At 43.5% G+C, this 14046-nt stretch overlaps 1 protein-coding gene across 1 annotated transcript in view; it reads right to left on the reverse strand.

Moving 5' to 3' along the window:
- The window catches only part of KIF4A (kinesin family member 4A), a gene marked incomplete in the record, with an annotated part of 2786372 nt that overhangs the window by 2474624 nt on the left and 297702 nt on the right, over window positions 1-14046 (reverse strand). The window contains 1 exon segment of the mRNA XM_044057419.1: window positions 5658-5772. Coding sequence (XP_043913354.1) covers window positions 5658-5772 — 115 coding nt within the window.

Genomic DNA, 14046 nt, shown 5'->3' on the forward strand with positions numbered 1-14046 from the left:
AATGTTGGCACAGCCAGTCTGGAGCAATCAAAATCATACTTGGTTTGTCTTGCTCGACTTTTAATACAACGTTGGAGAGCAGAGGCAGAGGGGGGAAAGGTGTAGACTGGTAGATTTTCCCAGCTGAAGGACAGAGCATCCACTTTCCAGGCTCGTTTGTAGGGAGTCCTTGTGCAAAACTTGTCCAACTGGTAGTTGTGGGGGGAGCAAATAGATGTCTGGGATCCCCCATTCGTTTGTCAACATGTTGAAAATCCGTGGTTCCAGTTTCCACTCGTGTGGGTCCATGAGGTTTCTGCTTAGTCCGTCTGCCAGTGTATTCAATTTTCCAGGCAGGAATTGAGCTTGTAGGTGCACTTGGTAGCTTAAGGCTGTGTTCCACAATGCCATGGCTAGTCTGCAGAGGGGGTAGGAATGTGCACCCCCCTGCTTATGTACCACATAACCGTGGTGGTCAGTCTTCACCATTAGTTGTCCTGGAAGAATGTAATCTTTTAAGGCTGTCAGAGCATTCTGTACAGCTAACATTTCTTTTTTATTGATATGTAGGTGCATTTGATTTGGGTTCCTTTGCCATGAATGCACTTCCCTGCCAGGTGCGTCCCCATGCATAGTCTGATACATCTGTACTTGGTTTGGGTGGCAGGGGGTAGTGAATGGCAGTCCCTTGTTTTGGTGGCAGGCCTCTGACCACCATAGGAACTCCAGGCGTAAGCAAGGTATGATAGGAATCTGTTTCCAGGCAGTGATAAAATGTTGACTCCACAGACTTTTTAGATGCCATTGTAGTTTCCTCATATGCAGTCTTGCATATGGAATTAGAAGAATGCAGGAGGCCATGAAGCCCAAGGCTTGCAGTATTTGACTTGCAGATAGCAGGGTTTTTGTGGCCACTATTTTTAAGCTTCTTACCAAATGAATTTGCTTTTCTGGCGTGAGGAAAGCCATCTGGGCAGTTGCATTCAAGCTTGCACCCAGGAATGTAATATGTTGACAGGGTACCAGTTGTGATTTCTTTTCGTTTATGGTGTACCGAAGAAAAGTTAGAACCCTTTTTACAAACGCCAAATGATTTAAAAGTATGTCCTGGTTTTCTGCCTGAATTAGACAATCGTCCAGGTATGGATATATTTGAATATTTCTTTGCCTGCAAAATGCAATAACTGGAGCCAAGCACCTTGTGAATACCTTGGGCGCAGTAGACAAGCCAAACGGCAGTGCAGAGAATCGATAATGCAAGTAGCCTGCTTTAAAGCGTAGATATCTTCTGCAAGATTCCCTGATTGGACGTGCAGGTATGCTTCTTTTAAAACTAGAGTGGTCAACCAAGCGTCTTTGCCTATCATAGAAAGTAACTGAAGAAGAGTCAGCATCTTGAATTTTGGAATCTCCAGAAAGGTGTTTAGAGTAGACAGGTCCAGGATTGGACACCATGATTTGTCTTTTCTGGGTACCAGAAAAAAGCCTGGAATAGAAACCTTGTCCCTTTTCCTCTTCTGGTACCAGCTGAATAGCCCCCATGCTCAAGAGGGAAAGTACTTGTTTTTGAGCTTCTGCCCACTGATTTGGGGGCAGGTCTGGCCACCCGTTTGGTGTTGGCAACATGTGGAAATGAAATCTGTATCCCTGGGACACTATTTAAAACCCATTTGTCCTGGGTTAGGAGTTCCCAGTTCTTTGCATGAAGAGCAATCTTTCCCCCCAAAGGGCCGGTTAAAAGAAGTGCTTGGGAATTTTAAAAGGAAGTCATTGAGACTGTTTACCATTTGGGGGGGGGGGGTCCTATTTCCCGATTTGGAAGTGAAGGCCCCAGCCCCACACTGCTTAGTTCTGACAGTCCCCTGGGACTGAAGCCTGGGGTTTTTGCTGTGTCTGCGATTGGCTTAAGAGGATCTGGAAGGGGCTGGAAAGGACCAATTCTTAGTAGGCCAGTGCCTACTGAACCTTGGAGGTTGCACTTGTAAAAAATTCTAACAGTTTGCAAAGATTTAGCTTCATCTTCCATCTTTAAGAACTTCTTCAGCCTTATTGCCAAATAAGCATTCCTGATTTAAAGGAGCATCCAACAATTTAGCTTTAACATGATCAGGCAAGGATTGCTCCTTAAGCCAAGCATGCCTTCTAAGCACACACCCAGTAACAGCAGCCCTGCAAAAGGCCTCTAAAGAATCAAAACCACATTGCAAAGTATGTTTTCCAACTTGTTCAGCAAAATGCATTAAATCCTGTAAATCTTTATTTTCCACAGAGTCAGGAATAAACATCATTTTCTGTTTAAGCAGACCAATAATATGCGGTTGGTGTTTTAACATATGAAACTGGCAGTTTGAAGCTCTGATTGCCAAGGTTGCAGAAGTATAAACCTTTTTACCCCATCTATCCAGCTCCCTGGAGTCTCTATCAAAAGGGGTAGGATTTTTAGCAGTAGAAGCCTTAATGCCCTTGGGCCCCTGAGAAATAGTTTCTGGATCAGCAACAGGATTTTTGAAGAGTAACTTGTGGGACTCGGGAACCCTGTAGTATGTCAGGTTTACTAGGAGCCAGAGGCAGGGAATCAGAGGCCAAACTTGATTCCAATAGCACATCAACAATGTCTAGTACAGGAGGAATAACCAAAGGCCTATACTGAGGTAGAAGGAAATCCCCAAGCCGCTCTTGAATCAGAAAATTCCTGGCTTTCCCAGTGGAAATGCTCCCTTAAAATATGTAGTTTCCCCAAAAGAAAAATCTTCAGGAGGGGAAGCAGAGGGAATGGAATCCTCTGCATCAGAGTCCTCATAAGTAGGAATGGACAAATCCAGGTAATTAGAAGAGAAAAACAAATTCCTCATCGGAAGATGATGAATCAAGCTCTGCCCTAGGCCTCTTGGGGGCGGGGGGTTCGACTACCCCTGATTAGAGTAATTAGATCTTCAGCCATTTGAAATCATTTGTTTTTTAGGTAGAGGGGCGTGAACATGTGGCCTGGGCGTCGGTTTTCAGACATGGATCGAGATTTAGGCCTTAGTAATGAAGGTGGTGTCGATTTAATATCCAAGTCTGTAGGCCTGAACACACCCTCAAAAGCCGGTGCCTGCACAGCGGCTACGGATGGATCCAAGCTAGAGACATCCGCAGGTTCCATAAGTGAAGTATCTCATGGCATACCGACTCCAAATGGGTCTCAGCAGAGGCCTTCGAATCAGAAGTAACGGGTATCAGGGGCTGCGAAAGTGCCCAAGTACCAGCGTACTGGCGACTGGCTTACAAGCGTCGTCGGCAGTTTTGGACCTCGACAGCCTGAGTTTTTTTTCAGAATCCCAGTAATCGGATGGCTAACAGACGACATTTATGGATAATTAAACAGAGAACCGAAATATTTAGAGGCAAAAATGTACTGACGACTGATAGTGCATTGATTAAATAAAGCACAAAACAGACAGCAAGGCACGTCATGGTCAGGGCCTAGACAAGGAATACAGTACGAATGAAAATCTTTATGAGGTATTTGCTTTCCACAAGTAATGCACTTATTAACTTTTACTGACATCGGTAAGGAGCAAGAAAAAGTTCTCAATGGAGGTACTTAGCCTTAAGATGAAGACTTCAGCTCTGAAACGCAAACGCAAATTTCAGAAGCCAGCTGACCGGCACTTGCGAACTGCTTCTGGCACTGCACGGCAAGAAAGACTGATGTAATAGTGTTGGCTGCATGTTTTATACCTCTGACGACCTGACGTCATGGAAGAAGGGACAGCAACCGACGCAGGACCCAAGACTTTGTTAATCAGGCCGTCTGAGGGCAACCTGCCAGCAGATTACCCTAATGTAATGACTGCAACAGTGAAAAACAAAGATCAGTAAAATAACCAAATACAAGGAAAAAACGAAACAGTTAACCCTGACAGAAACAAAAAGGGCGTCAAAACAGATATCTGTAAAAAAAATTGAGAAATAGATTGGGGATCTTTGGGTACTTCTCTCTTTGGAAACAAAGAAACTCTGGAAATATGAACTGACCAACAGACTACAGCCACGTAACACGTGTGAAGCACATCAGACAGAAACTCAAGACTGCACTGGACACTTCTTAAAGCACGACATCTGTACTTCAGTCAAAATGTCAGTTAGCTTGCGAAGATGCCAATCCTCTGGTAATTGGGTTAGTTGGCAGCTTCCGCACAGCAAGAATGCCCAAGTATTAGTACTGAAACATGGACTAACAAAGATAATCAAATATACATCTCCCTCTTATATACACGCACACAGGCAAAGCTACTCTTCAGCATACAGCAGCAGTCGTATGGTAAATTACATAGGATCTCCTGTTCTGGAGAGAAGGATGGTCAGTTACATGTATAATCTCTTCATGGACCTTAGCAGCTTTATATCAGTCTTATCCCCAACAAAAATACTAGTGACTACTTTTTCCATCTGTTTTAGCATTTTCCATCTGTTTTAGCATTTTCATCTGCTTTGCAGTGGAAAAAGTAAGGACTGCCATCATTACTGCCACAAAAGGCTAGGGCTTTAACTTTCTTGTTCTCCAGTTCTAGCTCTTTTGGTCAACATTTTGTTCATCCTGAACTACTACCATTTGCTTCTTAACAATGAAAGTTTAACAAGCAGGAGGAAAACTAAAAAAAAAAAAAACATACTAATAAAACATCTTTGTAGTTTTTACATCTTGGTGTTTACCATCGATAACCTAAAGATGAATCCAAACGAACTCTCAATGAAAGTCTTAAGGTGCAAATTGTCTATCGGTACACTAACTCACTGAGGAAGATGCTACACTAACTCACTGAGGAAGATGCTACACTAACTCACTGAGGAAGATGCTACACTAACTCACTGAGGAAGATGCTACACTAACTCACTGAGGAAGATGCTAGATGCTACACTAACTCACTGAGGAAGATGCTACACTAACTCACTGAGGGAAGATGCTACACTAACTCACTGAGGAAGATGCTACACTAACTCACTGAGGAAGATGCTACACTAACTCACTGAGGAAGATGCTACACTAACTCACTGAGGAAGATGCTACACTAACTCACTGAGGAAGATGCTACACTAACTCACTGAGGAAGATGCTACACTAACTCACTGAGGAAGATGCTACACTAACTCACTGAGGAAGATGCTACACTGACTTCTAAACAAGTACAGCCGTTTTCTCTCATTAAAACAATAAGAAAAGCATAAAATGGAAACTTTAGGAAAACAAGATTGTGCTCATGTAAATTCACAACATTCAACTCTGGAATGGCAAAACAGGACATCTACTGGTTCACAAAGCAGGAAAGTAAACTGCCAAACTGGAGGATTTATGAATGAAAATGAGTCAAAGCCCAAACAGAAAGATCTAGGGGGTACACACCTAACATCCAATCTGGCTTTAAAATAAACATCTCAGTTAAGCTATTAAGCAAGAGCCCCTTAAGCATAATTAAAAGGCAGGAACAGCAGGCCTTGAAGGCTGTTGATCAGATACTCATCTGGGAGCACAAACACGGAAGCTTTTCAAACAGCTCTCACTGAAAGCATGTCAAACACAGAGACAACATATTCTTAGATTTCTTATATTGCATAATTATGCAAGTTTTCCTTAGATCACACATCAGCAGTTGGCTACTTTATTTCCAAGAAGTTGGTTTCTATAAGAAGCTCACCTTTAAAAATCCCAGCAACAAGAGGGGCCACAGAACTGTTGAATACTTCTTCCTGTTCTGTGCATGGGTCAAACACAAAGTCAAAGGTAAATGACTTCTCATTACCAACAATCACCTGGAAAAAGTAAAGTTGAAAAAGTAAGCTATACTTAACTGTGGAACAGACATGCAATTTATCACATTTAAAACATTTAACTGAAAATTCCAGCTATCCTTTTAGAAATGAAGGTGTGGAGGAGTAATTTACAATTTTCTTTTTTTGCATAGTCTGCTCCATGAGATCACGATTCTTGACCTTAAAATGCCTGCACCTCTAGATTATTCTCCATATTAACAAAATGAGAGTCAACTTACTGGGGAAATTTCAAAATGTAGCCACTGAACAGCTGATTACATCTGGGCTTGTTCCTCCAGATACCACAGTCTTCTTCTGAAGTAGCATTCTACTTAGAATCCTATTTAGTCAGGCTTTACAAAGAATGAACAAGACAGCCCTCACACCTCTCTGTAATGATGCAAGCACCCAGCAAGGTACCCTTCACAGCGTACATCCATATAGCAACACTATTCCTTTACAAATATTAACACTGACATGGGCACAAAAATCATACCTACATAGGGCAAGAATATCTCCAATTCAAGAGGCATGAGGAATGCCTCATAGATCTTTGTTGTACTCTGGGACCAACCACAATGTTAAGCCCAGTTTTCAAAACACTGCATCAAATGGTTGGTGTACATTGAATGGGAGGATGGAAAGAAATGAAGATTTGGAATAGAGCCTCACTTGCCAAAATGAACTTGTTGCATCTAAGACAGAAAAAACAGTAGCATTTGTTATTAGGGCTGAGACCTCAACTGTAAGCATTGGATGATGCGGCCTCTTCAATGCTTTGTTCAAATCTCTTGGGTCAATACATATTCCGATTTCAAAGCCTTTTTTGTGAGCTGCTACCATGGACAAAACCCATTCAATTGGTTCTGTAACTGGACAGATTACACCTTGCTGCATTTTATCCAACTGAGCTTTGACTATCCTGCATGACTATCATAACTTTACTTGCTGGTCTGACCACTGGACTGACCTCTAGGTCTAATTTCATAAAATACAAAACTGGAAGTTTGCGCAACCGGTCATCGAAAATGTCAGCAACTGACAAAATGGCTTTGGAGAAAATGGAACTAGGATATGAGCTTATCTGATGAACTTCTTTGGTAAAAGAAAGCAGATTCATTCTCAAACTGTCTCCGAGACCCAATAAAGATTGTACTTGTCTTCGAACCACAAAGCAACAAGTGTTAACAGCTCTTGGCTAAATAAGTATTACTGAGCTTTTCATGGGTTCATACTAGGCTATCTGCCCTAGGGCATTTATAAGCCTAGCCAGAGTATGTTTGGCTTTCGCCACCCATTTTAAATTAATTTTGCTATGCCCTTTTTCGAGGTTAGTATACTGTGCCTCTGTCTAACAGTGACACAGAAGTGATACCTGGGGTAAACCTACGATCTCCCATCAAGATTCCTCTTGAAGAGAGAGTCAATGAGGGACTCTGCCTAACCTGGACTGGGATTTTATTCCAGAGTGAAGGGAGCCTCTGGGTTATGAATCTGTCCCTCCAGCATGTCCTATTTATTTCAGTGCTGAGGTTCAAGTCTCTCGAGCGTGTAGCTCGATGGGATTTGGAATTTTTGAGGTGCAGCATGTCCATTAATTCCGGGTTGGACATGGCTTTATACGTCAGGCACAGGTCACCTCTGAGCAGGCGGTATGCCACTGAGTAGAGCTGGAGTTTCTTTAACCGGACAGCATATGGTATCTGTTTGAGCCCTTTGATCCTCTTGGTGAGGTACTTTTGGGGTCTTTCCAGTTGCTGCAGGTGTTTGGTAAGGTACATCCCAAAAGGGGCATTGTACTCTATTATGGGCCTGATGAGGGATGAGTAAAGAGGCATGATGACCTCCCCTAATCTAGATGTGAATCCCTTCATGATTAGGTGGGCTATATAAAATGTTTTTCTAACCACTTTGGCCATGTGGTTGTCATATGAGAGATAGCTATCAACTTAGGTCCCCAGGTCCCTAATTACTTCTTCTGTACTTAATGGATTACCTCCTGTGATAATTTGTGGGCACTTTGTTTTTTGCCAAAGTGGATGACTATACACTTTTTGGCGTTTAGCTTGAGGCCATGGCTCTGGCACCAGTTGTCCGTTTCTATGAGGCCCTTTTGGAGGATGCTTGTGTCTGCTGGAGAGTCGATTATGGCGCCCAGTTTGCAGTCATCTGTGAACTTGGTCAGCCACAGTCCTCCTGTGTTGGCCTGTACCTCTGAGAAATATATACCGAACAAGAGAGGTCCCAGGACTGAGCCTTGTGGGACGCCACTTGTAACTGGTTTGGAGTCCTACATGGCTCCAGTAATTCTAACCATGTGGGTTCTGTCCTTGAGCCAGTTTGCAACCCATCTAGTGACAGAGGATTATATTTAAGCTAATGAGCTTATCTATAATGCCAGAGTGGGGTATTGTATCGAAGGCTTCTGCAAGGTCCAGGTAGGCTGTGTGGACCACCTTCCCTTCGTCAATGGCCTTGGTGACAGTTTCAAAGAAGTCGACCAGGTTTAAGAGGCAGGATCTGTCCTTAAAGCCGAACTGGGTAGGATCCAGTGTCTGTAGGTCCCCAATATCTTTATTTATGAGGTCCATGATGATCCTTTCCATAGCTTTGCAGACCAAGCTAGTCAGGCTTATGGGGCGACAGTTTCCAGGGTCTGTTGAGGCACCACCTTTGTGGAGAGGGACCACTGTTGCTGTACGCCACTCTTTGGTTACATATCCTGTAAGGCTGAGATTGAACAGTAGTTTTATGTTTGGGTTTAGCTCTTCTTGGAGTTCATGTAGGACGCAGCTCAGGACACAGTCTGGTCCCATTGATGCTGTGTTTTTTTGCTTAGGAGAGGGTGGCTCTTACCTGAGCATCTGAGATGTCAGGGGGGCAGCACTCTGCTGGGATAGATATTTGCCCTTTTGGTGGGGAGGGGGGAGAAGTTTGCGCTGAACCCGTCAGCTAGGATGTTGGCAATGTCTGTGGGTTCGGTGTATTTTGTCATTTTGGACTAATTCTGAGCATATCTGAGAATTCCCACCCAGGTTCCTAACATAACTAAAGAAAGCCTTGTGATTATCCTTAGTGTCCTGTGCAATTTCTCTCTCGAAGCTGGCCTTAGACTATTTTATGAGTGCCCTTAGTTTTTTGCCAATACTGATCAGAGATGCCTTCCCTTTTTAGGATTTTGCTCTATCATGTAGTAGCTTCCTCCTTCTATTGTATAGTTTGTTTATGGCTGGGGTCCACCAGACAGGACGTCTGCCTTTGGAGGATTGGGTCTTGGTTTTATTTGGGATTGCATGAACCATGTATTCCTGAAGGTGTTCATAGAATGCATTTATAAAGGATTCTGTGGTCTGGGCCTTATTTTCCACAGGCCCGGGGGCTTTGAAGGACTCCACCTCGGTTTTCAGGAGTGTGAAATTTGCTTTAGAGAAGTTTTTCACTGTGGTTTTCTGGGCAGGGGGTGGGGTCGGGATGTGAATATCCAGTGAGATTAGTTTATGGTCTGATCTTACCAGTGAGGGATACACTTCTGGTCTGGAGCATAGAGTCCCCATGTTGGTGATGATCAGGTCCAGTAGGTTTTCCCCTCTTGTGGGAGTGGTAACAAGTTGTTCCATAGCATTCGAGTTTATGAATTCTAGGAACCTTTGGGCTAGGGTGTTGGAGCTAGAGTAATGCTCCCAGTCTGTTTGGGTAGTTGAAGTCGCCCAATATAATGATGCTTGGAGAGACCTTCATATTTTCCAGTGTTCTCAGAAAGGCCGAGTGGGGTTCCTTTGTTTGGGAGGGTGGTCTGTAGCAGGCTATAAACTGGAAGGCAGTTTTACCCACTGTTAGTTGCACATGGATAGTCTCTGATGCTTCATGCTTTGCCACCAACCTGGAGGTGTGGGCATCTTTGAAGAATATCGATACTCCCCCTCCTTTTGTGGTTCGGTCCCAGTTTTGGGGCCGCAAAGCATGGTATGAGGTATAACCTGGTAGTGCTGGGGTGCTCTAGGGAGCCCTGAACCAGATTTCTGTTACTGCGCAGATATCGATGTTCTCCATGCTAAGGAGAGTTTCAAGTGCATGCATCTTGAGGTTTAGACTTCTGGCGTTGAGTAGCATTACTCTTAGTTTCTTATCCCTTGTGATACCTATGGAGGTGGGTTTGTCTTTTGAGCCTTGCCTAAAAAAGGCACTATGGGGGTAAGCAAGAGCCTTTGCCAATATCCGAAAGCCCAGGGGTGAGACGTGCAAGCCGTCCCTAGCGAAGCATCGTGGCTTGTCGAGCACATCATCCCAGGCTGACAGGCATTGGATCCCCTTTGAATGACACCAGTACTTAAGCCAGTTGTTGAAATTGATCATCTTGTCTTCATATTGTGGCATCATTCTTGTTGAGGGTAAGATGCTACTCAAGGTCAGGGTCATACCGGCCTGGGCTACATGCTCAGAGAGCTCCTCTAAGTCTCTTTTCATGTAGTCCAGGGAGGTACATCTCAGGTCATTCACACCAGCATGGACAATGACAGTCACATTTGTACTTGCCTTGGAGTGACCCGAGTTCTTGTGTTTTGTGGCGGATCCTAGCGCCCGACAGGCTGCTCACCGTGACCTTCTACTTGTTTAGCGGGACGTCAGTGTGCCTGACGATAGAGTCACCTATTATAAAAGTGTATCAAGTGTGTTGTTTAGCCTTAAGGGCTGTGACTGTTCGGCACACTGGCTTTGTGAGATGTGTTGGACGTGTTTTGTTTTGGGGTAGCAGTTGCTTGGGTATCTGCTTTGGAGGTCTCTGCTGTTTAGGCAGATCTTATTTAGAGCCTTCAAGTATGTTTTTGTGTGATTATTTGTTTGGTTTGCTGTCGTGGTAGGTCTATGTGAGACTGGAATTTTTTCATCTCCATAAGTTTCAAACAGGTCACACTGAGTTGCTCTTACTTTAGCAAACATATCTGCTGACTTAACATTACACTTTGATCTGGCAGTACAAAACACTTAATTTCTTGTTAAATTCACTTCATCAGCCTTTTCACCAACTACTGATGCACAGTCAGTAGTAAAAAGTAGAGTTTCAGTCCATTTGATCAATTTGCTATTTTGGGGGACCTTTAACTGTGAGGTTTACTTGATTTGCAAAACTTTTGAAAATTACTTTACACTTCTGGCATTGTTGACCAAATGCTGAAATTTCGGACTCATTGCTGGCTCCACAATTACGATAGTTAAGACTGGACTTGGGTTTTGCTGACTCACTTGTACTGTACTGAGCATGGACCCTTCTTAAACTTGCTGTTCAATCTCAGCCTTACTACAGGATATGTACCCAAAGAGTGGCGTACAGCAACAGTGGTCCCTCTCCACAAAGGTGGTGCCTCAACGGATCCTGGAAACTATCGCCCCACAAGTCTCACTAGCTTGGTCTGCAAAGCTATGGAAAGGATCATCATGGACCTTATAAAGATATTGGGGACCTACAGACACTGGATCCTACCTAGTTCGGATTTGTTAAGGGCAGATCCTGCCTCTTAAACCTGGTCGATTTCTTTGAAACAGTCACCAAGGCCATTGACAAGGGGAAGGTGGTCCACACAGCCTACCTGGACCTCGCAAAAGCCTTCGATACAATACCCCATTCGGGCATTATAGATAAGCTCACCAGCTTAAATATAAACCCCTATGTCACTAGATGGGTTGCAAACTGGCTCAAGGACAGAACCCACATGGTTAGAATAGCTGGAGCCATGTCAGACTCCAAACCAGTTACAAGTGGCGTCCCACAAGGCTCAGTCCTGGGACCTCTTGTTCGGTATATATTTCTCGGAGGTACAGGCCAACATGAAGGACTGTGGCTGACCAAGTTCGCAGATGCTGCAAACTGGGCACCATAATAGACTCTCCAGCCGACACAAGCATCCTCCAAAAGGGCCTCAGAAACAGACAACTGGTGCCAGAGCCATGGCCTCAAGCTAAACACCAAAATGTGTATAGTCATCCTCTTTGGCAAAAACAAAGTGCCCACAAATTACCACATAGGTGGTAATCCATTAAGTACAGAAGTAATTAGGGACCTGGGGACCCAAGTTGATATCAATCTCTCATTTGACAACCACGTGGCCAAAGTGGTTAGAAAAACATTTTATATAGCCCACCTAATCATGAAGGGATTCACATCTAGACCAAGGGAGGTCATCATGCCTCTTTACTCATCCCTCATCAGGCCCATAATTGAGTACAATGCCCCTTTTGGGATGTACCTTACCAGACACCTGCAGCAACTGGAAAGACCCCAAAAGTACCTCACCAAGAGGATCAAGGGGCTCAAACAGATGCCATATGCTGCCCAGTTAAAGAAACTCCAGCTCTACTCAGTGGCATACCGCCTGTTCAGAGGTGATCTGTGCCTGACGTATAAAGCCATGTCCAACCCGGAATTAATGGACATGCTGCACCTCAGAAAATCCAAATCCCATCGAGCTACGCGCTCGAGGGACTTGAACCTCAGCACTGAAATAAATAGGACATGCTGGAGGGACAGATTCATAACCCAGAGGCTCCCTTCACTCTGGAATAAAATTCCAGTCCAGGTTAGGCAGAGTCCCTCATCGACTCTCTTCAAGAGGAATCTTGAGTGGATGGGAGATCGTAGGTTTACCCCGGGTATCACTTCTGTGTCACTGTTAGACAGAGGCACAGTACACTAACCTCAAAAAAGGGCATAGCAAAATTAATTTAAAATGGGTGGCGAAAGCCATACACACTCTGGCTAGGCTTATAAATGCCCTAGGGCAGATAGCCTAGCATGAACCTATGAAACACTTGTTTCCCTGGCAAACCCACAGGGGTTGTGCCTGCCATGTGCTTAGGCCTGCTTCTGTTTGCCACACGTTGCATGCTATCTACATTTACTCTAGAGCTTGTTGAAACCACTCATCACTTGCAAGCATACTTATCCGCCTTTCAGCAACTTAATGGATTTGACAAATCTCTATAGCTTTGTTCAACATTAAATCACTGTCACGAAGCAATATCTCTCACTGCAGCACTATTAATACCACACACAAGCCTGTCAGTTATCAACTCATCTTTTAGGTCACCAAACAGATGCATTTTAGCCTTGTTCCTCAGGTCAGTTACATAAGCTGCAAATGTTTCCCCTGGTTTCTGTTCTCTTGCGCAAAACAGATGGCTCTCTAATGTAATATTTGTCTGGGGGTTACACATCTCTGAATTTGCACTTCAAACACTCGGGGTCTTCCCTTGACTCAACCTGTATAACAAAATGGTTTTCACCTTCTCCTTCATATACTGCTGGTGCATACACAAATGAACACTCCCTTTCTATGGCCTCTGACCCAGCTAGGTTTAATAAAATGAGTGCCCTACTGCATGTGTCTTTGTCTGAATAAGCTGCTTGTATGAAAAAGTATAATAAATACTAGTGCTCAAATATTCTCTGCAATATTCTGATCAAATACAAGTGGTGAGAGCTTTCAAAATCAGTCTGCCATATTAACACATACCAGTGATGGGTTTTTTTTTTAACACACACAAAACGTATGCCAGTACTTTTAACTATGTCATTCTACTTTTGTGCTTCTGAAATTATGCTTGAGCTTTTCGGAAATATGCTACTGGGCATACTCAGTTTTAGAATAACTGAACTCTGAAATAAGTCTCTGGCACTGCAATACTCTTGAAATCACTGTACTGTAAGAAGTCACCCTTTATCAGTTTAAAAATCATTTCAAATAACTGTACTGCACAAATGAACTGGGCAGAAGCTCTTAAGAAACATTTCATAGTAATGGCACTTTGCGAGCAAATAGTACACAGCACACAATCTTTCCAAAAATGGTGGTACTTCACTAAGTAACTCTTTACAGGGCAAAACACGCTCTGCAATGGCAGCACTTTGTGAACAAACATACCCAGCACAAGAAACTTTTCGAAATAGCCAAACTGACTGTACTTCACAAAATAGTTGCACTTTGCACACTAAGATCCTTCTGAATAAATGCACAGCACTAAGCATACATAGTAAGCACTTTTGCACACAGAGATATTGACTATGTTTAGTTATGCCCTTGATACAAGTCGTAGTTATGCCCAAGCATAGCACCTTGCCCAAAACATGTAGTCGCCTTGCTTTATTTACGCTTAATGTGCCCTTTTCCCTTATATTCATTTTGCTAATTTAATCTCTTTTCATGTCCATTGTACTTGTCAGTTTTACTCTAAACAATCCTGTTTTGCTTTAAACATACTCATTTTGCAACTCACAGGTGA

Source organism: Protopterus annectens, chromosome 15.part0, assembly GCF_019279795.1.
Source record: "Protopterus annectens isolate FY-2018-M chromosome 15.part0, PAN1.0, whole genome shotgun sequence".
Taxonomy (NCBI): domain Eukaryota; kingdom Metazoa; phylum Chordata; order Ceratodontiformes; family Protopteridae; genus Protopterus; species Protopterus annectens.